Below are 26,540 nucleotides of genomic sequence, written 5' to 3'. Positions count from 1 at the left end.
ACCTGCCGCTACGTGCGGCTGCGTTAGGCCGCCCGCTCGGACAGCTGGAGCGTCAGCCCGGCCAGTGGTGGCAAGGACAGGATGGCCGAGATGGTGAGCGCCAATGGCTTCATCTACCGCTTTGACTTCCACCGCAGCACGGGCATTGGCGTCTACCGCTGCAGCGCCAAGGCCAAGCTATGGTATGAGTGTGCCACTTATGCCATGCCTGAGCCATCCGGCTTTCAGTGCGCCGTGGTGGGCAGCCTGGTCCACTGCATCGGCCGGCACTTCCACATACGCTTCTTGGCCGACCACATCTCACCACGCTTTGGGACCAAGGAGCTGCAGCCCTTCCCATCACCCCGCGGCAGCCTCCTCCCAGCCGTCTTGGTGCTGCCAGAGGGAGGGACGGCGCAAACACAGGTTTGAGGGATCCATGCTGGGGTCTCACGTAACAGCGGTGGTGGCTCGGACGTGACACGATGGTGAAAGCTGGTAGAAGAAGCCACCAGCCCACATTGGACCACGCAGAACGGGACCAACACTACCAGGACAAAGTTACCCATACATCAAGCAGGCATCCTCCCAGTCCCCACGGATACTGCCAGTAAACCCAGCCTTGAAGACACAAGGAAGAGCAAAGCAGGAGCTGGGTGGACTTGTTTGCTTAGAGGTATTTAAACAAAGGCATGCTTGCTCAGATGCAAATAAACCACGGCTCGCTGCAGGCTCCCAGCTGTGCACTGCCCGATAAGTAGCTGCTTTACACACCAGGTGTTTAATATTGACCTGGACACGCAACACACGGGGGATTTTAGGGTGGAGGAACACAGCAGGGAGGTTTGATCCCTAAGGAGGTATCACCCAAACGTCAGCCCCACCAGCATCAAGCCAACATTGAGCCTTCAGGCTTGACCGCAGGGGTTGGAGGCTGAGGGCCAGAGGGTGCACTGCTCCTACCAGTGCCTTGTTATCTGTTGCCTTATCCTCAGCACAGAATAATATATATATATATATGCACGCGATGTAAATAGGCACTATAGATTTGTAGACAGCTGGTCTTAAATGAAATTAAAGTGAACATTTGGTAAAATTAACCACGGGCTACTGTTGCGCATCATTTTAAGCCGTAGCCAAGCCTAATGGGAACAAAGAGGCCGATGCATGTTTTACATCACTAATTACTGCACAAACAACGTCTCTGAGGAGGCAACCAAAAGCAAAGCAGGGCCCTGGACGTGAGCAGACGGTCTTTCATCCCCTTTTCTCCAGGTTTCACCGAGCTCACTCCGCTGCCTCCGTGTCCTGCCAAAAGCCTACTTTGGGTAATTGCATTTTCTTCCCCTCTAGCCGTTAGAGAAACTGCTTGTCATCAGTCAGCCCCAGACGGACAAAACCAGCTCCCAGATGGACAAAACCCTCCTGTACCTGCCTCCTTGGTGGCAGCAGATCACGAGCACAAAGTCACGGATGCACTTGAAGTGCTTGGAGATAAGAGATGGTGCTGGAGCAGCCCATGGTATCACCATTTACACCGTGCTGCTCATGGTGGTTTAGGAGAGCTTAGGTTAATGTTCTCTCAAAGTGCTCCCAAAAGTATTTATTACTTCTCTCGGTCACTGCCTGGAGGCCTCGCATTTCTGCCTTCAAGGGCTTCCTACAAAGGTCAGTGGCATCCATCCATGTTAGGAGACCTTGGGAGGCTGCATTAATTAACCCTGCCTCTGAGGCTTGCTCATTAGCTGTAGCACATTGCTTCTGCTGATGGAGGGTGGGTGATGCATCCTGTCTTCATGCTAAAAGCTGCCATGGTCCAGCCTCTTTCACCACCCTCAGGGCCACCTCTTCTTACCCCAGGAGGACCACCCCACCAATGATGTGCCAAGGCTGCAGCCTCCTGCATCCCAGCATCTCTCTCTGCTGGGATGCTTGGGCTGGTGAACCTTATGAATCAAAAAAGCTCCTTATTGTTATCATTATTATTTAACTCTCTGCTATTTAGCTACCTCCATAGCCGGTGCTCAGAGCAGCAAGCTCAACAAGACGGGTTCACGCATGCTGCAACACAACTCTACTTCTCCCCCAGCAAAACCCAGGTTTTGCTTCGCGGGAGCAGCCCAGCCCCTTTGCAATCTGAAAAAGCCTCTCGTCCCCATCAGCATCGCTGCTCCAGCACTCGGCCCCTTCGGCATCTCTGCCGCGGCAGGCTGGGCCCTGAGGAGCAGCGGGCATGCTGGCTGGGTGGGAGAGCTGGAGCCCTTCCAGGTGACAGGGTTTTTTTCATCCCCAGAAAAGCTTTCCTGGGATCCTGCCCTTCCCACGGTGCCTCTTTGCTTCTGCTTAATATTTCACCTTTCCTTTAACTCCTCGCTGCCAGGCTGCAACCTCAAAACCCAGCAGCCTTTCCTCATTCCCCAGCGTGACAGTGAGCAATGAATAACAATGACCATGGGTGGGCAGCTCTCCCCCCACTCCTGCACTCTCCGATATTAACATGATTTGCCTGGGGAGGCATTTTGGAGATTAAAAGCACTGGGGACATCCCGTGCCCGAGCACTGCTTGTTCTGCAGGGAAGGACAACCAGCTTGCAGCGATCCTGTGGTTGACGGTGAAATGACTTTTGGCTGCAGTTAAGGGAAAGCAAAGGGGAAAGGACAAATGCAAACTGATACTCAGATCTGGATGATTTTTTTTTTTTTTTTTTGCTCCCAAACACCAGTGCAGGGGAGGAGCCTTTGGAGGGCTGGTAGGCGCGGTAGCAACAGCAGCGTCACCGGCTGACTCCTGCCACCACCACCAGATCCCTATCGTTGATTTCCAACAGTGCCGGACAGCCACCTCTGTTTTTCTGCGGACGGGCAGCAGCTTCAAACCGTGGGCTTGCAGCTCTCGGGATAACCATAAGACCATCGAGCAGTTTCAGTACAGCTTGCGGCACCGGGATGTTATTTATCTTTGCTGATCAGGTTGGCAAAGCTGCCACAATTTACAGGGAAAAAGGGCTGGGAAGTAGGCAGTGCATCCTAATAAAACTCCGCAGCGTGCACAATGGAGCTACAAACCACCCTGAGCAAGTTCAAGTAATGATAAATACTTAGAGGTCGCAATAAACCCATCCAAGCTGGGGGTTTACCTGGAGGGTCCTGCTCTTGGGAGCCTCCTCCCTTGCTACAAGACCGGTCGTTGCAAACCGGGACCCTCACTGGGTCGGGGACCACCAGGACTGGGTGCTGGAAGAGAAAACACAACCACCACAGGCCTCATGAGAGCTGGAAAAACCAATTTCCACCATCCCCTAGCAATTCTTCCATCCCTATAGTTCCCTTGAGGGTGCCACCAAGGATGCTCTCCAGCAGAGAGCTCCTTCATCACCAGCACCTGGACCCATCGCTGCCCTCTGAGCCCCCCTGCCTGGTTTATCTCCCAAAAGGAGGATGCAACCGCTAAACTGCGCTGCTTTGCAACCAAATATAACCTTTGCACTAAATTCGGTATTTTCTTCTAATCAGGAAGACCCATTATCTACCCCCGCCACGTTTATTTAGGCAATTACATAGCTTAATGTACATTGATTCAGATTCTTAATTTTTATGTTTTTGATTATGATAAAAAAACAGGGAGTGACGCATTTCTTATTTGCTCGGCACTCCTTTTTCCTTTGCAATGTGCCAGGCTGCATGCAAATGGAAATTTGAAGTCAATTAAAGAAGTGCAAAACCAGCATTTTAAAATCTTTTTTATTAGTTAAACACGGCTACCTTCAATGTGTCGGCTACAGTAGGGTGGGAAAAAAAAAAAAAACAAAAAGCAAACATGTCAGCTTATCCAGCCATGTTTTGCATTTAAAACCGACACGATACATGAAAGAAATATTAAGCGTAGCAAACTGACAAATTAAGTATCTCGTTCCTGACAAGCGGGAGCAAACTCGTGTCAGTGGTTGAGAAGCCAGGTGGAAATTCAAAGCCAGGGGAAGGGAAAGACCTATCACAGCACCTCTAGGTGCCAGTAAGGGAAGTGGCACCTCTCAGCCCCTGGCCGTGGTTTCTCCTAGACCCTCTGAAGAGTTGCCTACAGCAACATCTACGCTGCTATGGATTGCGTTGCCATCAGGAGAGCCTCCATGAGATGTTTAAAGCCAAGGAGAGATGTCCCATCCTCTCCCAACTCATTTCGTCACCCCTCCTGCACCTGATCCAAGCTCACCACCCACACATGGCCACCAGCAACCCCTTTCTAGAGCAGATCGTGAAGGCACCAACCTCAGCCTTTCTCCACTCTGGTTTGTAACCAGGAACAACCCAGTTGCGTAGACAGGGAGCTGCACCCAAGCTGCAGAACCTTGTTTACAAGCAGGCGCTAACGAACCAGGGCTCAACACGACCCTATCGCTTGCAAGACCCAGACCTGCTTGCCCAGTGCCAGAGGGACGTTTCTTGGCAGCATCCGTAAGGCACCGCTCCGGGAATATCAGCCAGCTCCTTGCGAGCACGGAGAGGTCAGTGCTAATGAAAGATGGTATCGCAGAGCCGGCGTCCGGCCAGACAAACGTAATTAGCAGTATTTGCAGAAGACAAACCTTGGTGAGGACGGGGGGGGGGATGGGAGCACATCCCCTTGTGATCATTTTGGGGAAAAAAACACGGCCATTTGGAGGCCTTCCAAGCTAGAATAACAGCCTCGCCAATGACTATTTAATTAAAACCTGTGCGGCGTTCAAAGGGAGAAGGGCTGTGAGTGAATAAGTGCGGTGATAAAATATGCATCAACTCCGGCATAAGTTCTCCCTCCCCGGCACAAGCCTTTGCTTAAACCGTTGATGGTTTTTGATTCACAAGCTCCAGCGAGGAGGGAACATTTGCCAGCCACTATTTCAACCCCGCCGGGAGTTTTTTCCGGGGGTTATAGCCACACTGTAGTTTAGGATGTGTCAGCGCTGGCATCATAAACACAGATCAGAAACGCTATAAAAGGAGGAAAAAAACCCAAAACCACACTCCTGGCTGGAGTTTAGCATCCTGCGAGCTCGGGCCAAAGGCAAATTATTTCTCCATTACTGAAATAAAATCAATAAAGCTCATTTTTATTTACAGAAGAGCCAAAGAGGGGGAGAAGGGAAAACTCCTTGAGCTGCAGAAGGGGAATAGGGGTGTTCATGGTTTTGAACCAAAACCACAAGGCACTGGGCAGTGATTTCAAGGTGAAAAGCAGCGGTTGGTCTCTACTGAGCTGCCTTTCATGGACCTTATTGAAAATAACTCCAGGTCCCTTAGAGGTGCCAACCCTGGGGGGAAACCCCTCACCCTGAGGCAACCTGGGGAGATGCTATCTCTCAAGAACCTACCGTCTAGCTAAATAAAACCAGGTTTAGTATTATATCAGCTATTTTGGTTCATCGCTCTCCTACAACACGCCCTGGGCATGGAGAGGGGATGAGCATGTGGTTGGGGGACAATGGACTTTGTCTCAGGTCACTGCCCCCAAAATACCTCGATTGCCATCAGGACAAATAACCTTTTAGTTCGTCACTGTTTTCTGAACAGAAGGATTTTGGGCGATGCTCAAGCTGCTTTGAATCAACATCATTTGTTCAGTTCGCACCTCCCGAATGCCAGGCTCAGCTTTTGGCAGAAATTGCTTTTTTGCCCCGAAACTAGCTGCCTGGCAAGGCAGTGCAGGGTTTGTGCCGGGTCTGCCTGCCTTCCCCAGAAACAGTGATGTTTAAATTTAGTATTCAGTTCAGTCCCAGCTTGCAGCACCTGCTCAGGGGGCAAGGGGCAACACATCTCCCATGGATTGCTGCATGTATATATCACCCAAACCCTTGCCCCCTGAGAGCTCCTTAACCCGTCACGGGGGAACAAGGCCCCTCACCAAGCCCCATCGAGGATGGTGAAAAGGAGGACACAGGTCATCTCGGATCTGACCCCAAGGAGTCAGCGGGCACCACAGCAGTATGAGATGCTTGATTTCTCCGTGGCCAAGGGATCACCCAATGAAATGCCCCATCTCAAGCCAAGGTGAAGCCTATCCCTTAGGTCCTTCTATTTCAGGATCTGAGAGTCCTCCCAGTTTGTTGTTGTTGTTTCATTAAATCTCTGCTTAATTTATGGTGTCTCTAACCAGAGGACAGCGTCACGCTGGAAGCATCCTTGCCAGGCTAAGAGGAGACAGAGCAGAACATGCCACGTGCGTGGGCGGCCGAGAAGGCCATCCAGCCTCATCCACTATTGCTCATCGGAGCCAAAGCGCAAGGACCATCCATCCCATGAGCGGTCCAGGACAGATGGGAGCAGTGAAGCATATCAGCCATGAAGGGATGGGGTAGCCAAGACAAGTCTGAGCAAGGGGCTGTCTCCCTCCAAAACAGCTCAGAAAAGGCAGCTTGGTTAATGCTGCAGGGATGCTGCAGTCCCTGGTTAATGCTGTGGGGATGCTGCAGTCCCTGGTTAATGCTGCGGTCCCTAGTTAACGCTGCGGGAATGCTGCGGTCCCTAGTTAATGCCGTGGGGATGCTGCGGTCCCCAGTTAATGCTGCAGGGATGCTGTGCTTCCTTCCCCACCTCCCCTTGCTTGCAAAGGTCATTGGGGCTTCCCAGGGCCATGCCTAGCACCAGCTCCAGGAAAAAGCAGCCCAGACAGAAGACCAGAGAGGTCTCAGGGACTCACGCGTCTGCAGTGAGCTGCATCCTCCACCTTCATGACTGGTCCAGAGCCACCAGCCCCACCAGCCAGCCAATGGGAGCCACCCCGAGCAGGTCCCCGATGCAGCTGCCATTGCCCCAAGTACCAGGTTCAGTCCAGCTTAGTTTCACAGCAAGGGATTTTGAAGACATCATTATTGGTTAGGAGGCACCAGCAGCAAGAAACCCTCCCTCTAAGCTGCACCGGCAGCCCCTATATACAGCTCATGGCACAAATATGGTGCAAGAAAATTTGCTGGCAAGCCATGTGAGGTCAGCATGATGCTTGTAGCAAAAAAGCTCCCGGTCCCGTGCTTCTAGCTGCTGCTCAGACCCAAGCTCATAGCCTGGGGACCAGGGATCACACCCCACATGAAAAACCCTTAGCTCCATCACCTCCAACTCCTCCAGTTCCCACAGGCATTTTGCATCCCCAACGTGGACCTTTTCACACCGCCTCCCCATACGTGCTGCTTAAAGCCCTCAGCTCCGGGCATGGGATGATTTTTCATCCCCTCCATCCCAACTCCCCTGCCTCATCTGCAGGTGAGAAGTGAGATGCCAGCGTCGGCATCAGCTGGCGATGCAGCTGAGCTGAAAGGTGCTCAAACTGGCCATGGCTGATAGAGGGCTTAGGGCCGGTGCCAAGAGCCAGCGAGGCTCCGGGAAGGGTCCCAGGAGGGGGGACACTGGCTCCATCCCAGCCATCCCATGGAAAACCCAAGCCTGCAGCAACTCAGCCGGGTCCTGGGTTTCCCTTCCCAACAGCAAGGAGCGTGCACTTAGGGAGCTTTTCTCCTCTTCTGCTCCTGGGGGGAGGAAGGAGATGCTAGAGGACGCGGTGGGGGCATTGCATTTATTGCATTTATTGGTCCCTGCATTGTCCCTATCGATACCTGACAGCTGCTAAGAAAGCAGCTGGAAAGCTGAAAAAAGAGAAAACTAATATAATTATGAATCAATAGAGATGCCTTCCACATTGGGAAGGAGCTGAGCGACTTGATGCTGCAGGGAATTAGCATCCCGCTGTGGCTTGACAGCTAAAAGCCACTGGAGGTGGAGGCAGGAAGGCTTCCGCTCGGCCACATTTTGGCGGCAAGGTGGTTAATTTGCCGCGGCGATGGATTTTCAGTGCCCGCCGTCGATAAACAGGGCAGCAATTATGTCGCATTTCTCTGATGGCTGTGGATCTTTAGAAAAATCAACACAATAGCAGTTCACTGGATCTCAGTGACACGCAAATTCGATCCGTCATGTTGCTCACAGCTGAGGCTTCTCAACTCTGCTGCTGGGTTTTGGGGTTTTTGTTGTTTAAACCTTCAATAAAAAGGTTGACATTGGTTTCATGCCAGTGTCACCCCCTCTGTTTCAGTGGGAGGCATCCAGGTTTACGCCTCCCTCTCTAAGAGCAGGATGAAATGCCAGCAAAGGGGCTTTTTTACAGCATGCAGTAGAAAAACAATCAAAATATTCACAGGGAGAATTAAAAACCTCAGGCTGGAAACAGGTTTGCACTTTGGCAAAAATAGAGCCTCTTTTCTTTTTTTCCCCTCCCCAAAAAAGAAGGAACTTTACCAAAATATCATTTCCGTCACAAAGCAGCACTGTTTTCACTCCCAAAGGGCACTGCTACCATTGCAAACAGTCCTAAAACATCCAAGTCCATCTTACCACAGGTCAAATTCTGCATCAAACCAGGTGAAAAAAGAAGCGAATTCTCCCTTTTTCCTCTTTTCCAATTCCCACCCCTCCTTGAGGTTAAAGGGAAGCCCTCCTGATTCGTCATCAGTTGAATTTGCAGTGGATTAATCACATTTGATTTGAGGCTGAAACCTTCTGCGAGCCCCAGGACACACCATCGATTCTCAGCCACTCGCTTCGACGGGATCTCTGGATGCGGAGCACCCCAGAGGATACATGGATCTCGCCCCAGCCATCCCACCAGCGAAGATGGAGGATGCTTCGGGTGACCGGTGCCAATGCAGCCACCTCCATCCCCGCTATTGTGGCACCCGTGATTCCAACCCTGTCCCGCTGCTCCCTCCTTGCACTGTTTGATGCAGATGCCGGCATCCCCTTTAGTGATCATGCACGATGCTCGCCCTTTGCTTCGCTCCCCTCCAGCCTGGCAGTGTCACACCTGCACCACAAACCCACTAACTGGCACCTCCTCCTTAAAATAATTTCACAGACATAGGCAAGAAACACACATGGAGAGTCCTGGATGCCCAGAACACCAAACTAGCACTGCCAGCTCCATATAGAAACCAGATTTCTGCAAATAGCAGTTAAATTTAAGGGGGGTTGACTCCACACTGCTGCAGGTTGTAATAATTTTTCGTGGGCTCTGAAACCCAGGCTTGCCCAGATTGGGAAGGGCGCCTTTGCATGCTCTGCCTTATGAAAAAGATGCCCTACAGATACAATCACCAGTCCCAGGGGAGCATCCCGCCTGTTGCACCCAATTTTGGTACCTACTGTCCAGGAGGATACAGCTTTCCCAGCACAGCAGCATGTCTCCGGTACCCAGCCGCTCACCCGGCTTAATTTTCATTACTACCCTCCTCGCCCACGCAGGATGAATCCCACTACCCTGCCAGGGGCTTGTCCCCAGGAGCAAGAGAGATGCATCTGGGCGGTTGGATGCCCGAGCTCCTGCTCCCCACATCAACTTTAACCCCCTCAGTTTGCATCCCCAGAGTCCCCCAGCCAGAGACTCCCAGCCTGACATCCAGCCGAGGTGAGGATACAGCCATGCTGGCATCAGATGTGCTGCAAGGAGATCTCCTGGGTTGCTACGCAGCTGCTCTCCCCCCTTTTCTTTGCAACCAAATAAACAGAGATGAAGCCATAACAGCCATTTGCGCAAAGAAAAGCATCTGCACCAAGCCAAGCATCCGAAATTTTTTATTTCTGCATGATAGGCCTGCTTGGAGTGCTTTTTATTTGTAATTAAAATGCAGCCATTACAAGTATTTCGTTTCCAGCTAATTGTTTTCTTTTTCTTTTTTTCCTCCCTTCCTCGTTTGGGATGATAGACGAGGGCTGAAATAGCAGGTCGGGATGGCTGGGAAAAGCACCCACAATAAAACCAGCCCTTAATAAAAAAGAATCATGTCTTGATGATGCATGGCTGTATTTTCTGACTTTCTCCTTTATTTTTTTTTCTTTCCCTGGCCTATAAACACAAGCTCATTAGGGCAGGGTGGCTCATTAGCAGAGGCCTGTCTGCCTTGATGTTTCCATCAGCAACACAAGGGCACCGGGCTGTTTAAGCCAGTCTATCATCACCAGGTGCTGCAAAGGCCTTAATCCGCATCAGGCAAGAAACGTAGCTCTCCGCAGCATTGGCTTTAAAGATAATAAACAAGAGTAATGTGGAACTGGCTGCCTAAAGCCCAGCTCCCTGCGAGCCGAGATGTTTGCAGCCATCCCGAGTCCTCCAAGCCACCAGCCCTCTGGTTCCCTACAGAGCAGGGAAAGTTTTCCACTTTCCCCACCTTTTTCCCAGAGCACCCAGCTCAGAAAAAGGGTCAGCGAGCTAAAAAAATGATGCATTGCAGCGTCCGGCTGCTTGCAAGGGTTATTTGGATGGGTAAAGCACGGCAGCAGACAGGTGATTCCCCGCCAGGGAGAACCGCCCGCAGGGAGAAGCCTGCAGCCAGCAGCCACTTCCATAAACACAAATTTTGGGCCAAGATTTGGGGCGAGCATACGCAGGGAGATGAGATACAGGACGATTCGGGGTGAGCCAGGCGGATGGCAGAGAGCAATAGGCCCTTTTTGCTTCCAGCATCCTCAGTAAGTCACGGCACCTCGCTGCGATTTAGCAGCTGAGTGGGGAGCAAAGCCCAGATTGGGATCAGGACAGCGGAGCCGCAAGGTCGCTGCCCTTTTAGCTTAAATATGTCACTCTAGGCTATTGCTGCAGACTTCTGACACCAACCCCAGCACTGACTGGATTAACTGATGGTGTAAATGCGTCAGCTGGGGATATATTCCTTGGTTTTTGTGGCTCAGCAGCACCAGAACAAGGCTACTGCAGGGGATGGAAAAAAAGGGACTTGGCAGTTTTGAGGTCTGCTCCTGCCCCAGAGAAAGCCCATCCAAATTCAGGCCACTGAATCCCAAGGGAAAAGGCCAGAAACAGCCACCAATATGCAGGAGAGCAACAGGTACGAGGCTTGGCATCTCAGGAGCCCTGAAATGTGGAGAGCCCCCGACTTGGGGCAGTAAATGGGACCTGGAAACCTCATCTCATCCCTTGGGGGCTCATGGGCTGCTCCCTAACCCCTCGCCTGCTGGGCTGGGGGGGTTGCTAGGATTTCTGAAAGCTGGGAACCAGGGAGCCCAGGCAGCTCCCGGTGTAAAGTCACTGCTGGACCAAGAGAAGTTGATTTTGGCCGGGGCAGAGCGGTAGGAGGGGGCCTCCGCAGCCGCCAGCAGCATGAGTATCACCAGCCCTGTCCGAACGCGTTAGGCACTTCTGCCCCCTAAATGGCAGCAAGATGCGCTCAGAGCCACCTCAGCACTCCAGTCACTTCTGCTTTACAGCCTTTTCTTCCATTTTGCTTTCTCGGCACCAACCCTTCCGCTTTATTTTTCCTTGCTCTGCTGCGGGGAAGGTGCAAAGTTGCCTCTTGTGGGACGTCAGCAGAACCGAAACCCGAGGAGCAGAAGAAAAGCTGAGCTGGCTCCAAGTTAGCCTGAAAAATTTTGCAGGGGAAGGATGCAGCTCTGCGTCTCCACTGCTCGTGAAAAAGGTCTGGGTGGATGTTCAGGGGGTGTTGGGGTACCCTGGCCACCGCTGCATCCCTGTCTCATCCGTTGCTAGCTCCACCCCTGAGTTCCCAAACCAGCGGCTCGCAGCAAGAGCCAGCCTTGGAAGGTCATTACCCTTCTTTGCAAACGAGCCACTGGAATCAGAGGGAAAACATGGATGGGTGAGATATTTCCAAAGGCATTACACCAGAATACGAAGAAGATGGAAATTTCCATCTCTGTCCTGACAGGCCAACACATATCTCACAGAGATCTACCAAGTGCTGAAAGAGCTCCACAGGGGAACCTGAACATGGGCAAAACCACCGCCAACACTTTCTTCCGCCACTACGGCACCGTGCAATGGCCATGCCTCTCTCTGAAGGGCCAAGTCTGGAGATATTTACTCATTTCCTATTCCAAAATGTGGCCTTCAGGGTTTCGCTCCACCAAAAAGAAGGAAAACTCCTTCTGTGCTGCTGACATCCCTTGCACGCAACCCCAGAGCAAGGATGGGTGCCACAGCAGGAGGATGCTTGCTCCAAACCAGCCCCCAGATCTTGTGCCCGAGACCCATGCAAGAGGCCCAGACAGCTCTTAAAAATTGGCTGCTTGGGCAAATGCCCAGCAAAGACAGGAGGAGGATGCAGAGCAGCAAATCCCAGGTCTGGTTTATCAGCGGAGGCTGCAAACACCTGATCTGCATCTTCCCAGGGGCACCCTCCGTTTGTCCACCCCCCCATCCCCATCATCTGCTGCAGCCTCCTGCTTTCGGCATGGTTCACTGATTAGTTACTAATTAGCAACTGGTTTGTGTCACTTCCCTTCCCTCGCCAGCCAGCACTGGTGCGAAGGTCTGGCATGGTCCAAGCCATCTGTTCAGGCCCCGAACTCAGCACCACCGCATCCCATTTCTGCGGGAGGGGGAAAAAAAAAGAAGAGAGCCACCTTTGTGCTCAACCCGTCCATCCCGCAGAAGGACAGACAGGCTGCGGACAGACGGGAGACATCTCTCTCCCGGCCCTCTCCGGCTGCTGGGTGCTTCAGCAATGGAGACTTGCATCCTAAAAGCCTTGCTGGAGCTTGGCAGAGGGAAGCACGTGTCTGGGGCAGGCAGCACCACAAGAAGAGGATTCATTTAGGGCAGCTGAGGATTCCCCAGCAATTAGTAATTAACAGTCACCGGTGTACACTGCTAGAAGGCAGTGGCATTTTGAAACCCGTACGCCAGGTAGTTTGGCAGTAACATCAGCCAGCAGCCGAGCATCCCCATCACCAACCTACCCCACACCACCTCTGCTATTAATTAACACCTTTGCCTGTCATGAATTATTCCATCACAGGGCTAAAGGGATGCGGGAGCTCCCCAGGAAAAGCTGATAGTCCTCATCTTAACCATCCTAACAGGTACACCCAGGGCACCGATGTGGTCCCCAGGTCTGCACCGGTGCCGAGGTTGGTACGAGCGATGCCCTGAGCGATGGTGGTGCGGAGCAGCGAGTGCTGTGTGGTTCCCCCCCTTCCCTCGTCCCCTGCCCGGGCATCCCCTGCCTGCTCCCCTCCCAATCCTTGGGCTGTGCTGACCCCTCCTGGGCTGCAGCCTGCACAAGCAGCCACCTCTCTAACAGTGGGAAGGAAGGAAATCGGAGAATGAGTCCCAATCCGCTCCCAAAAGTGCTTCCCCTCTCTCTAAAGAGCATCCAGGGGCTGCCTTCAGGCCAAGGCATCCACGCACTGCTCAGCCTCGATGCTCCCAGCTTGCTGGCCACATCCCAGGCATGGCTGGAGAGCCCCTCGCCCACCGAAAGACATCAGGAAGACCACGGGGCAGGTGAGATGTTCATCAGGTTTTCTAACTGCCCCTTCCCAAAGCAATAATAAGAGGAAGAATAGGAGAACAGCATCCACTGATAACGGCCCTGGACCACATCCCGCAGAAACCACCACCAGGGTGCTGGGCAGTCCTGGGTGAGCATCAGTTCAGGGGTGACCGTGGCCTCTACAGCATGAAGCAGACAGATGCTACAAGGATGTAGAAGTTAACAGGCACACGCAGCTTCCATCTCCCAAGACACCCCCACCGCTGACTCCCTCGTCTCAGTCACAGCCCTCAAGCGAGATAATGAACTCCCGAGCGCAGCACTGAGAGAGAAGCAGGCACTTGAACAAGAGCTCTAAGAGCAGCTGCTGGAGAAATCATTAGAAGTGAGTACCAGACTTCAGACATCAGTTGCGGAAGAAGTCTAAATCCATACCCGCAGCCTTTCTGCACTCACCAGTGAACTGCTGCTTGCAGAGGTAATTTATCATCAGCTGGATGCCCAGCAGCTAAGCAGCCACGTGGACACCCCCTGATGGATGAGTGCCAGTCGAGGGCAGGCCTCTTGCACCTGGCACAGGGAAGCCCAAACCCCCAGGTCGCTCCCCACGTAGGTACCACATCCCCCCCGTCTCAGCCCTGGAGTCCCCCAAAACACGGCTGCTTTGCTTCCTTCTATCCCAGCCCTGGTGCCCCACGAGTTCTGCAATGCCCTCATCTCCCTCTCCCGCAGCCGACACGAAGGATGGCAAAGCAGTTCAGCAACGCAGATGTTTGTCACCTCCATGTAGAGCAACCCGTTTCCTTCTCCACACACCCCCAATTCAAGTCCAAGCCCTCAGAGGTGACTCCTGGTTGCCATTTATTAGCATTTGGCCAAAGTCGCTTTAAGCCAACACCTGCGTTTCCATTCCTTGGAGATGCATAAAAGGACAAAGACCCAGAGCTGGTGAGAAATGTGGTGTTTTAAGGGTTGTAAAAGCGGCAGCCACCTGTCCGCTTATGGTGCAATAAAGTGTTGCAGTAGTGGGAATTTATGGCCAATAAAAAAGCATGGAGCACTGATCAGAGATGTCTTCAGTAGTTTATAAACACATAAACCCACACCATCCCCTTCCACACATCAACGCCTGCCCTCAGTGGAAAATGAATGTGCCTTGAAGAGGAGATGCCTGAAAATTCAATTGCTCCCACTGGTCCCAGAAAGGAAGAGCAAACTCTGAGCATCCCTGCGTTTCCCCGGGGACATCGGGCAGTGCAGGAGAGGGACCCACCTTGGGGCCTACCCTCAGGGCAGGCTGCAGAGCACCTTCTTGCAAGGGGCACTGGGAAAAATGAAGCCACAAGCCTCTCTTCCAGAGGGAAGCAGACACCAGCTGTGGTTCACTACATGCAGAAGCGCTTCAGATCCCGTCCCCAGAGTAACACAGGTCCTGGATAAAAAACTACCAAGGTCAAGGTATCTTTTAACCAAACTCCAGGTGCTATTGTACCACTCGGCCCTGGGTTGAAGCACTTTGCCATGGAGCTTTTGGAGCCAGCAGACAAGGCTGGAAGACCTGGGGTGATGCTCTTTTCCACCCTCAGGGGCACTAAACTTTATAAACAGGGTATATAATTGGATAAAGCCAGCCCAGCTCTGTCAGGAGGTCTCCTGCAGATGGCCAGGACCCTAAAGCAGAGCTTGACCTGCATCTTGCCCCAGGTGCTCCCAAAGCCTTTATCAGGGCCAGATTCATTGGCAGTGCAGTAGTTGTGATTTAAATGGAGGATCTTCCCTAAGACAGGAACAATAGTGAAAGGAAGAAAGGAGAAATAATCAGGCAGTCCAAGAATAAGCATGAAAAGAGGTTTTAAGGTTTGCTGAGACCACTGACCAAGCCACAGACTATCCCTCCATCACTGCAGCTTCCTCCAAAGAACTTTTTTGTCAGCTACTATGACAAAGTGCAACATCAGATGAAGATTTCTCCCTGCCCAGATAAGCAGTTGATTGAGCAGAGAAGTTAAAGCACTGCTTTGCCCCAGCCCTCCCATGCACATGTTAGAGACGCTAAAAATGCAACAGTCCTAAGCTAAATGTCGCAGCAATGGGCTGGATGCACTCGGAAGCGGTGCTGGAGGGCAAGACACACCCTGACATCAAATGTGGCTCAGGATCTCTCCAAAAATCACCATTCTGAGCATCCTCACAGTGCAGCCCAGCTGCCAACTGCTGGCAGAGTGTTCTTGCCATCTAGTGGCTCCTCATTTGAGTGCAAACACCAAAAAGGGAATTATTTTTCCCCCCCTTCTACCTCCGCTATTTCCATCTTTAAGCAGCATGAGACCAGAGGACACACGGCAATTTTTTTGCTCTTCCATCTGTATTTTCTCCTGCTTTATTTGCAGCTTGGGTCCTTCAGAAGTTCTCTTCTTTCAATCTTATAGTCAGTTTTTTTTCTAAGGTTTATTACTGCCACAGCAAAGGATTGCACGTTTCCGCAGGAAAAACTTGAAGGTACAAAAGGACACCCTTGAGTCTCAGGTTGGGCAGTAAAACCATAATGCCAAAAATCTTTTAAGCCACAGAGTAATTTTTGTGTCCCACCACGGTGTGACCAAGGGTTTGGGAGCTAAGACCCTTATTCCCTCTTCCACTCTATGATAGAGAAGGACACTCATTTCTTAATGCTATTCACCCCATACACAAAGGAAAGGGCAGGATACGGCTGTAAAAACACCCTATAATTCCAGTGAGTTTTGGCCAATTTATGATCCGACCCCTTGGCTCTAGCAGGGTAAGGCTGATTTAGAGGACCATGAGACCCCATGCACAGTGCATTTTGTGATTTCATCCCTCCCAGATGTCAGAAAGAGCACTTCACAGCATGCTAATAAGCCTTTCCCCAGGCAGTAGCTTGCCTTAGTCTGCCATCATGTAGCTTGTATTGGAAATCACTATTTGACAAGGCTCAGTGCTTACTCAGTGGCATATTCTTCCTATCAACCCACTCAAAACCATGTTTAGGAACAAGATAATACTTGCTGCTGTTAAGTGAGCATGCAGAATACTCCTCCTCCTTGGTGTGATGTGCCTCACCGCTAATTTCTCTATGTATTTTCATTTTTAAGCAGCCAGAAAGCAGTTAACCCCTTACACTCATCTTCCAAAGCTGTCATAGGGGGGAAAAACAGACACGACTTTGCTGCAGATGTTCTCTAGAAGGAAAACAAGCACTAAAATAAATACAAGAAGTGGGAAGCTTAGAGGAAAAAAAAGCAGCTTAGCAAATTGATGAGGCACAGCCAGAGAGATGAGAATCAAAGGACATCTCTGTGTAACATGAAAGGAGAGATGGGATCATCAGCTGGGATAGTTGGGAGGGGTGGTGTGGTGTGTGGAATCACACAACATACTGGGGAAGGCAAGAGGGGGGAAAAACCTCCAGCCAGTCTTGTCTGGAAATTTCTAAAGGCCATCTCTCCCCAAATCCTTTCTCTTTTTAATCACCAGGGCTAGGAGTTGGCCCAAATATCAAGTTATTGGTCATCTTGAAAACAATGGTCACATTGGCTCTTCTTTCCTGGCTTGATGCAAACCTCCAGTGGAAATCAAGCCTTGAAGCAGCCTCTGGCAGAGCAGCAGGTCAGGGCAGATACAGATTCATGACACTTGTCTGTGCTCGTAGTTCCCAGTGCAGAGGAGGTCGCTGGGGAAGAGAAGATGACAACTCTCCAGGGCAGCCTAGAGAAGAGACCTCAGATAAGATGCTGCAGGCAGGAGCGCCCCTTAGCCAAGGCTACGTAGACATGTTGACCTCAGCTAGGATGCAGTGATGGAAAGAGCATCTTGGTCTGCTCCAGCAAGCCAGGAGGAACAGTGACTGTAGCCTAAAGAGAACGAGGAGAGATGCTCCTATAAGCCCCTGTTGCACTCCCTTACATGGCAGTGCAAGAGACTTCATCTCCAATTTCAGGAGAAACCCTGAAGGCGGCAATAGCTCTTCTGAACGTTGCAATTAAGTGGTTTTTAATCAAGTCCAAGGAGAAGGTTTAGGTCCAGTTGCATTTCCTTGAAGGCAAGGACACACAGATGGGGAGGAAAGCAGTGGAGCCAAATATTGTAGCTTCTGTCTTTCAGTCCTGACTTGTTTGCAACGCAAGAGCCTGAGCAGGACAGCACACAGTGCTGTCAGCTCTTCCCGAGGGCACACCTACCTGACAAGAGGATAAATGTCCCATTTGCACTGAGCTGGCTGAACACAAGCTGTGGGAACCAAGTCAATGCTTTTGGAAGCAAAGAAACCCACATCCCCTCCCTTAGGTCAAAGGGTCCTGCAGGCTATTCAGGGGTACATGGTCAGGCGACTGCTGTGCTATTTCTTTGCTCTGAGCTCAATGTGCAGGATATTGATAGTCACCTCATCTTGTTAAAATAGTCTTCTCCAGTGTCCCACCTACCCTTTGGCTACCAGGCTCCAAACTGTCAGATGAGCAACTCCAGTGCCAGATCTAGACACCCAGATCCCTAAAAACCCCTCCACAGTAGATCTTAAGCCGACATCGACCTTTGTTACCAACCCAAAGTTTTTAAGAGGCAAACTTCTCTTTCATAGGATTATGGAGACCTGACTTGACATCCATAAGGCCTTGGGGCCAGCAGATTCTACTGTAGCATTGACTGCAAGTCACCATCAGTGACGGGACAGATCTGGAGAATCACTCGTGTTTCAGGAGAAACCAAAACATCTATTTATAGGCTTCTAACACTGGCATCTGAGATAGCTCTGAGAACTGCCCATCCTCACCCAGAGAGGACGCATGCCTCCTAGTGTGCCTTTAATGCAAAATTGTTTGAAGAGATGAAAAAGCACGTTACAAGCTGGGAAAGTGATGCTAGCAGTATTATATTTAACTAAGTTACACGTTCCAAAGGTTGGAGAGTTTTGTGCATATGGAAACCAGCAGCTGCATTGCCTCACCACTCCTGCCTGCAAGGAGTAACTCACTTGGAGCACATCTTAACCAGCTAGCTCTTCTCAAGTGATCCATCAGTGCCTCTGTCAGACTTCTGTGCTTGGAGGAAGACCTCAGTAAAGAAAGCAGAAGTACCTAGTGCTTACACAGGAGCTACAGCAGCAGCAGAGCACTCATTTTAAAAAAAAAAAAAAATCAGGATTTAAAAGCCTGCATGAATAGATAGCTTTTCCCCACCCTTTTCCCTATAAAGCAATGCAACTCTGCTCATAACCAAAGGAAAGGGTCTCCTATACAAGGATGACCACACCCTATCTCCTGAGCACCATCAGGAAGGGTTTTCCTGAGCTGGACAAAGCCTTCCTGCCCATAAGCACAGCTGGCAACTTCTTCACTTGACATTTATCACTAACCATCCAAGTGAAAGGGAGATTCAAGCAAGGGTGGCAGCACATGGCTGACCTTGGAAATTTAAAGGCCAGGGAGTTGTTGAATAGCTATTCTCCTGCAGCTAGGCATGCCTCAGTGGCACCGGAGCAAAACCGAGCAAATCTGGCACCCTCAGCCTGTGGCATAAATCTGCCTGGCTTCAGTTCACGTGTTCAAGTACGCTGCTTCGCCAGCCAGCAAGTTTGCAAGCACAGCTACAGTTTACAGCCCCCGAGACTTCAGTTCCTCATCTTCCCTGCAACCACTGATCTCCACCAGCTGTATGTGTAACAGCACGCTGCGATACACAGCCTCACGTGGGTACCCAGGAGGTGGGGGCATCCCACACTCTCCAACTGAACAGGAGATATAAAGACATCTTTCTCCCCAGTTTTGCTTTTTTTAGGGGGACGATTATTTTATTGCCTGGATATGAACCTTAAGCAATGCACAGCAAAGTGATCTGGCCCTGGGGAAGGGGTCAGAAATAGGGTAGAAAGCTGTAATGTGCTGAGAAGTATCTAGAAATAAGTCTTTTTGCTTATTTGGGTGGACTTGAGGTGGACATTACTGACCGGTGCTGGGCTGCGGAGAGGAGTACACAGAGCTGCCCAGAGCAGGAGGAAAAAGCAGAGATTCCAGCACCCACCTGGAAGATATGGTCATAAACAATAAAATGAGGTTTCCTGGAGCCACATGAGGCCACACTTAGAGGTATATTTGAATTTTAGGGGTTTAGCCCAGCTGTCCATGCCCAGTGTTTTCTCTTAAAGGGAAGGGCTTTGCCTAAAACCGCACGAGCAGAGGGCCTTCACCCCATCTGCCTATGCCCCAAGTGCCTGCAAGACATGGCCTCTGTTATTCCTCTATGCCCCATCACGTGCATCCCTATGCACATGTCAGTCCAATAACCCACCTCATCATCTAGCAAAGGCCCCTGTGTTCATGTTTTTCTACTATGCTATTTTATCTAATGACCAGAAGGCTTTCTAATTTATCTTGCCCATTTAAGGCTTCCCCCATGCTGCCCGCAATTCATTTCATGCCAGTCCAAAGGACTCCACGCAGACAAGGGCTTCCTGTGAAAAGCTTAGCTTTGATGGTCTCCCTGACGTCTTTCTATCATGTGTCAGCAGCATCCACCGTGACCAAGGCACTACAATAACAAGTCTATCCAGTGCAGAGGCTGGGTCACATGCACGGCTGCAGGGGGAGCAGATGAAGAGCAAAGTCATTATAAGTATCTTCAGATCACAAATTACTCCTCTTCCTTACCCTTATGTATACGCAAGCTCCATTTATCCAAGGCAGACACCAGACCAGAAGCTACACACAAGGAAAAACCTGGGTCAGGGTAACTTTTTATAGCCTTGAAGTAACGAGAGGGGGACAACCTTTTCCTATGGAGCCGTTTCTCCTCGTCACATGGCCTCTTCTCATGACATGCATGACTTATATCCAGTCACTGGCACAAAGCTTTTATCGCCAGCTGGCCCATGCAAGTCTGTCCCATAGGATCAGCAGCAACACCAGACTTTCTTCACAACCTCCGACTTGCTGAAACTCAAACATAGCAACGAGTATTTACACAAAGAGCAGGTCTTCTGGCATTAATAAGACTACCTGAATATAAACGTCCACACCACAGGCTTCGAGCGTTGGTCTTGTCTTTGTCCCTAGCTAGTGATGAAGTGCCTGAGCACAAATCAGCGCTGTCACATCACTGCAGCAGGTTTTAGACAGGTTTTCTGTCCCAATCCTGCAAATACTTTGCTAAGCTTACAGGTAGTGGTGCTTACTTTGAGCTAAGTGCACGTACTTAGTTACTGAATCATGGCTTAAAGAAATTAGAGCCAGACAATGACTCAAGTTATTCTCATTTACATATATAACAACTTCTAACACAGATATATCAGCCTATTTCCACAATGCAACCACAGACCAGATATGAACATGGCTACTGCTTCTGCTCTTTGTGCCGTTAGTGTTCATAGGTATGAAATAAACTCACACCCAATCTCAGAGACCTTTGTTGGCGGCTTCTGCTGCCGATTCCTCCAGACTCAATGGCATTTCAAGTGGCATCGTAGCATCCATAATGCTTAACTGTGATGGACTGCTGCATTTCAGCAGCCATGTGCTTGCCAAGCACTCCTGGCCATGACTTGGGGCCAATTACAGCTACCTCCGAGAGTGAAGTAGAAACCATTTCACATGACAGATGTTCATCTCCCACATCCCTTAGCTGGAGGCTGCACAACATGAGCCAGTGGAGACCCATGGGCTCAATGGCTGTTCGTTCAACAGGCAGCGTTGCCAGTTAGGGGCAAGCTTCTCAAAGGCTTTCGTGGTCCAGCAAGAGACCAGAGGGAGGAAAAAGCTACAAACGTGACCTTTGTACACCAGCTAGTCTCAGCTAGTTTGACTGCCCTAGCCCAGCTCCAGCTGGTTTCCTACCCAAGATGTTTTGAACTGGTGTTTGATGTTCTCACTGCAGCACCTCAAGGCTGTTCAGGCCTTTGGCTCCATCAGCTTGATTCCCCAAACTGAGACTCAGAGTCCCCCAGAGCAGGGCATAAACCTTCCCTCCCATGTCAGTGGAGGCTGCTCCACATAGCACGCACAAGACTGATGACAATAATTTGGGCTAGAGCCTGGTTTACTGGTGATTAATTGTACAAGAGCTTCATAAAAGACACCAAGTCAAGCAGCCCTGCACTTCAGAAGAGTCAGAGCCCCAAGACCCAGCCTCTCTGCTCAGCCCTGCCCAAGGACTTCTCCAAAGCTTGCCACCTTAGCTCAAAGCATCTTCCTCCCTATACCTCATCACCCCCAAACCACGTGGTTAGAAGCAGTAGCTACCACAGCATCCCTGCCACCACCTTCCCTCAAGCCTGTATCCTGCCTCTTAACCTGATTTCAGTCCACTTGTTAGACATTTGATGGATTTACTCTGCTTGTTGGACCTGTTCAAGAGGTGCTTCTGCTGACAGAAGGAGACTGCTGTCCTCTGGACCTTGCAGTTGGTGCTTATGTAGGTTTAGACATGCCCTATCTGCCCAGAGTCCACGAAGGAGAGCACTGAGGCTTCACAGGCTGTCTGGTAGAAACCAAGCAAAGCAGAACACCGAGGACAGGAATAGCAAGAGGGAAATGAAGGGTTTTGTCCATTCCTTGCTTAAGCCACAGGTTAAAGAATGATCACTATTCAGCCCAAAGGGAATTTGAGCATTTCTTGTTGAGGGTTTGGTTTTCTCAACCTCAGCGCTCCCTGTGCTGTCTGCCCCCGCAAAAAAATAGGAGGTCCAAAACCTCTGCCCACCTCCAGCTGCCTCCATCCCCAACAGCCAAAGACACTACTCAGAGCACAAATGCACATCCCCTGGCTGCCTGCTAGGGGTTAGAGATAACACCTTGTTAGTCAACCCCCGAGCATGAGGGACATGCAAATAAACCCACACACTGACTGAGGGACTGCGGGTGGAGGGTGCTCCTTCTCATGAGGCAGAGATGCATCCACCCACCCAGCCACCAGCCAGCCCTTACCGCCTCCCACTTTCAATGCAAGTGGTCCCTATTTAGCTCAGTTTCCCATGTTCAGCCAGCCCTGACCTTCACTCCTCCTGACCAGACTGGATGAATACGAAGGATATTGCTCACCAGAAGCTCATCACCTTGCCAGACCACTCCTGTTTGGCAGAAGGCATCCAACCTCAAGCAGCGATGCTGCTTCCTGCCTTCAAGTGACCCTCATCATACTAAATCATGATAAATAAAAACCCAAACAGCAGCCCAGGGTGCAGGGCTCATAAGCTGCTGCAGAGCAGCTCCAAGCCTCCTGCATGAAGCAAGCAGACAGTGTGACAGCGCCTTTTTCTTATGGCTGCACCTTATTTTTCTCTCCCCTTCTTGTGTTTCCCAGCTTAATATCCATTCACACTGATCTCTGTGCCTTGACACTAACATGACATAGCAGGTGAGACATCCGTCTTCCAAATTCGCCTGCTCCCCTACCTCCCTTTTGACATAATCTTGGCATGGGAGACTTACCAAAAAAATCCCCTGTTGGAGAAACAAATGACTCTGCCTGGGAACAGGAGCTCCAAGTAGGAATGAAGGGCATTTCTCACAGCAGCTGACAAACACCCCCAGCCCCCGTTTCCAGGGCTGGAGGTGTTGCAGGTGCTAAACAGAGGACAGGATTGAGTGGAGAAATGCGTGTGGTGAGCCAGGGGAGAACGGGGCTGCGTGTTAGGTGGGATTTCACTTCTCATTATTCACTCCTGTGTTACAGCTACCAGGCAGGGTTGTCAGCTGGCTTCACCCATCTCCCACACCCCTCCAGCCAGACAGTGATAAATGGCATGGGAGCACTCTCACCAGCATCGCTATTTCACGCCCCTAACCAAATCCACATGAACCTCCCGGCAACACATCCTTGGAGACCCCCGCGCTGCGCTTTGCTACCTCCATGCATTTCTGACAGCAAGGAGGGGAGATGATGAACAGAGCTCCCCAGATGCATCCATCCTGCACCCAGTACCAACCTCTGCTGCGACCTGGCACAAGTCTCTTTCCTTCTGTGCACCTCCATTACCCCTCTAAGGCTTTTTATTCTGTCTATTTAGATCATCAGCTCTTCCAAAGATGCAGCCCAGAGCTTTTGTTTCCCTTGTTTAAGCCCTTGCATACCACCAACAGCAACAAACACAGATCAGTTGAGCAAAGAAAGCCAACACTGACTCATATGATTGAAGCCCTGTGTGCATCTCATTAGCAGTAAACATCCCAAGGCTGGCTATAAGTACACTTCCAGTTATTCCGAAGGACCACAAAGCACTTTGCCAGCTCCCCTGTGGGATTTGAGCTGCACACGGGAAACCCCCTGCCCCACAGCAGAAACACAACTGCCCCAGCAGCACCATGTTCCCCCCCCCTCTCCATTCTGCAGATATGCTTCAAGCGGGATGCAGCGAGCAGCAGGAGCGACGCGAGGAGGACAGTTCCCAGCCTAGCAGATAAGTCCTTGCAGGTGTTTTTCCCCCAAAGGCACAGGCAGTGAGAAGCTCACAAAGCACCCACCCCGCATGAAAGCCCGGCTCCGGAGGTGGCCAGCTTCCTGGCGCCTGCCTGGCGCTTTGATGACGCCAAGCACCGTGGTAGATCAGAGCATATCAAGGCTTCGCGCGTTCCAGTGATTTGGGGCCATGTGGTACGAAGACACAGGACTCTCCGGGCCCCCTCCAAAGCCAGCAGCACCTTGATGCATGCTCTTTCGTGGAACTGCCCAAGGCAACAATTCCTGCGTCTCCAGCAACATCTACCCCCAAGGCCTCTCCCCATAGTTGGTTGATGGCAAACGGTGGAGATAGTGCACCAGCAAGGCATCTCCTGGCCCACTGCAAAGGGAGCTCCTCCACCAGTTCCCCTCAGCCCCTGCCCTAAGGCAGCTGGCTCTCTCCCAGGCACTTCAGTCTTGGCTCAAAACCTTTGCTCCTTGACTCGCCTTGCTGCTCCGCCGCACGGCTTCCAGTGCTCCACTTCTCCTGACAGAGGAGCTGCCCTTTCTCCATCCCGGCTTCTACATCACAGCCACCACCATCCCTCCCCTCGCATCTCCTCCCTCATTTACTCCTTCCTTACCTGTACACCCACACAGATGGCTTGCTATAAGCTTTGAGAGGCTTCCCCCCCCCCCAACATCTGCGGTTTTTCTTCACTGCACATGGGGCCACCCATCTTAAAAAAGAACAGAAACACACTGAAGGACACAGCTCCTAAATGCACCAGGTCAAACATCTCAAATGCATCAAAGTTGCTGAAATTTGGCCTTTTAGAAAGCCACAAGCACAAGCCAAGTTTCCTGTGCTAGAGCACTTGTGGGTCTGGTGGTGTTGGCCTGCAAGCATGTACGCACGTCCTAGGGACTCATGATTTGGCTAAGGTTAAAAGGTCAAGTGGGAATGAAGGGTTTAAATCAATTATCATCTTGTGACCATCGAGAAGTGTTTGAAGTCAGTCTGGGGAAGGGGTATGAGAAGAAACTTCAGCCTTCGACATCTCTCTCCAGCGTTTAGGACATTTCTTAACAGGATTTGAAAAGACAAAGTCATCATTTGAATGCACAGCACCAACTCTGAAGCGAGGTTTCTAGCAAGACCAGGCAGGAGGAGAGATGCACATACAGACATCATTTGAAAGGAGCTTTGCCCTTGGAAGCCAGTCGCGTTTCATTATTATGCCTTACATTTCTCTTTCCAAACTACCCCCCTGAGCACGGTGCTCTCACATGGACCAGCCTTCAGAGAAGAGAAATGCCCAGATTAGAGCTTTTGGCCCACAGTGCAAGCAGTAAATGGACTTTTTTTGTTTCCATTCTTAACATTCACCCACAATGAGATGCTTTCCACTCTGCCACTAACACTGGGAGCCAAAGACTTCACCCCTTGAATTCATTTTCCTATACCATAATACAGGAAAAGGTCTACCCAGATGAAGTGAATTCCCCTTTTTCTGTGTAGTATAAAATAAACTCCCTCTAAAATAACTGGAAAGCCTTAAGGGGCACTTCTGCCTTTTCATGTGCCGAGACCTCCTGAAGCCAGGCAACAGCACCCAGAACTTACACGACGGAGATGCAGTAGGTATGACTTGCTTTCACAGACCAACACGGACTTCCCACCCATTTTTAGTGTTTATAAGTGTCTCCGTAGGAAGGAAGACAAAAAAAGCCCCATCACAAGGCAGCTTTCTTCCTGCTCCAACACCATTAAGGAAGGTTAATGAAGAGCTAGTGTCTACATAAGACCTTCTGGGTCTGATGTTCGCTGCATTAACAGTGGCATCAGGCAACCCATTAACTCCAGAAGGGGCTGGAGCAATGAACTTCCATCTCCTCTAACCAAACCAGACTTTCTGGAGAGATTTGCTTTCCTCTGAGCCTCAGCTCTCAACCACAGCCAATATATCTATTTGATCTTAAGTGCTCTACACCACAGCAAAGCTGCTTTCTGGCTGCGTGTGTTATTTTGCACTTGCTCAAAAAAAAAAATTAGCATCTTAGTGTAAGGACCTTATTGCCATCAGTTTTGATGACTCCTGCATGTTGATGCCTTCACTGTAGCACTGAAGAGCTCTGCTGTACCAGAGAAGCGAGGTTCTCCAGCACACTCCATTCCAGCTATTCCCACACACACACAAAATCCAAAAAGCAAAGAGAAGCCAGCAACGTTTCACCTCTTTCTATCTGGACTTTGCTTTAAGCAGCTTTAGCTGGTGGAGGTTGACCACGAGTCTGGAAAGTTTGAACCGAACCTTGACCCAAACCTGATCCGGAGAGACCCAAGGGCAGACTCAACGCATTCACCGTAGCTCGATGGCTCTGGAGACAGAGGGAACACAAGCTTGATGTTGCAGAGAGGGATGGCAAGCGGGCCCAGGGCAGGGCAAGTCAATAACTGAGAAATGCGATGAGACAGCCTCACTCCACCGGACTCATTCACCTTCAGCAGCCTGGCATGGGCTTTCAGCTTTGAAACACCGCAGGGCTGGTTTTCAGTGCTGCTGAAACCTTCTATGTAATCATTATTTTTTGAATGAACACAGATTTTTCTGGACTCTTGTGCCTTTTAAAGAAAATCCACTCTTACCATTATTTTAACTGCTCTTGTTGTGTAAACAAAGCTTTCAACATTATAGCAGCTAAACAAAGCACAAGCTCTAAAAAAAACTTGGCTAAGATCGTTTAAGAAGGGGGATGGGGCTGAGGTGAATAAAAGCTGGGTCACACATCACACTTTGCCTCCTTCTGCATCTATAAGGGGCCTGAGCAAGAACTGGGTCTGGTTTTCCAAGTCACCCACTAACAGAGCAGGGTTACAACCAGCCTGTAGAACTCCAACCCTCC

General features: G+C 50.7%; 2 protein-coding genes across 2 annotated transcripts in view; both read left to right on the top strand.

Annotated features, from left to right (window-relative positions):
• KLHDC7A (kelch domain containing 7A) overlaps positions 1–411 on the top strand; it is a 3,718-nt gene extending 3,307 nt beyond the window's left edge. The window contains exon 2 of the mRNA XM_009325315.1: positions 28–411. Coding sequence (XP_009323590.1) covers positions 28–411 — 384 coding nt within the window. The remainder of the gene's footprint in view (positions 1–27) is intronic.
• Positions 412–464: 53 nt separating this feature from the next.
• PAX7 (paired box 7) overlaps positions 465–26,540 on the top strand; it is a 147,973-nt gene continuing 121,897 nt past the window's right edge. The window contains exon 1 of the mRNA XM_009325314.1: positions 465–477. Coding sequence (XP_009323589.1) covers positions 465–477 — 13 coding nt within the window. The remainder of the gene's footprint in view (positions 478–26,540) is intronic.

Source organism: Pygoscelis adeliae, unplaced genomic scaffold (genome assembly GCF_000699105.1).
Source record: "Pygoscelis adeliae isolate BGI_AS28 unplaced genomic scaffold, ASM69910v1 Scaffold36, whole genome shotgun sequence".
Taxonomy (NCBI): Eukaryota; Metazoa; Chordata; class Aves; order Sphenisciformes; family Spheniscidae; genus Pygoscelis; species Pygoscelis adeliae.
This window is presented reverse-complemented; position numbering and strand designations above follow the sequence as displayed.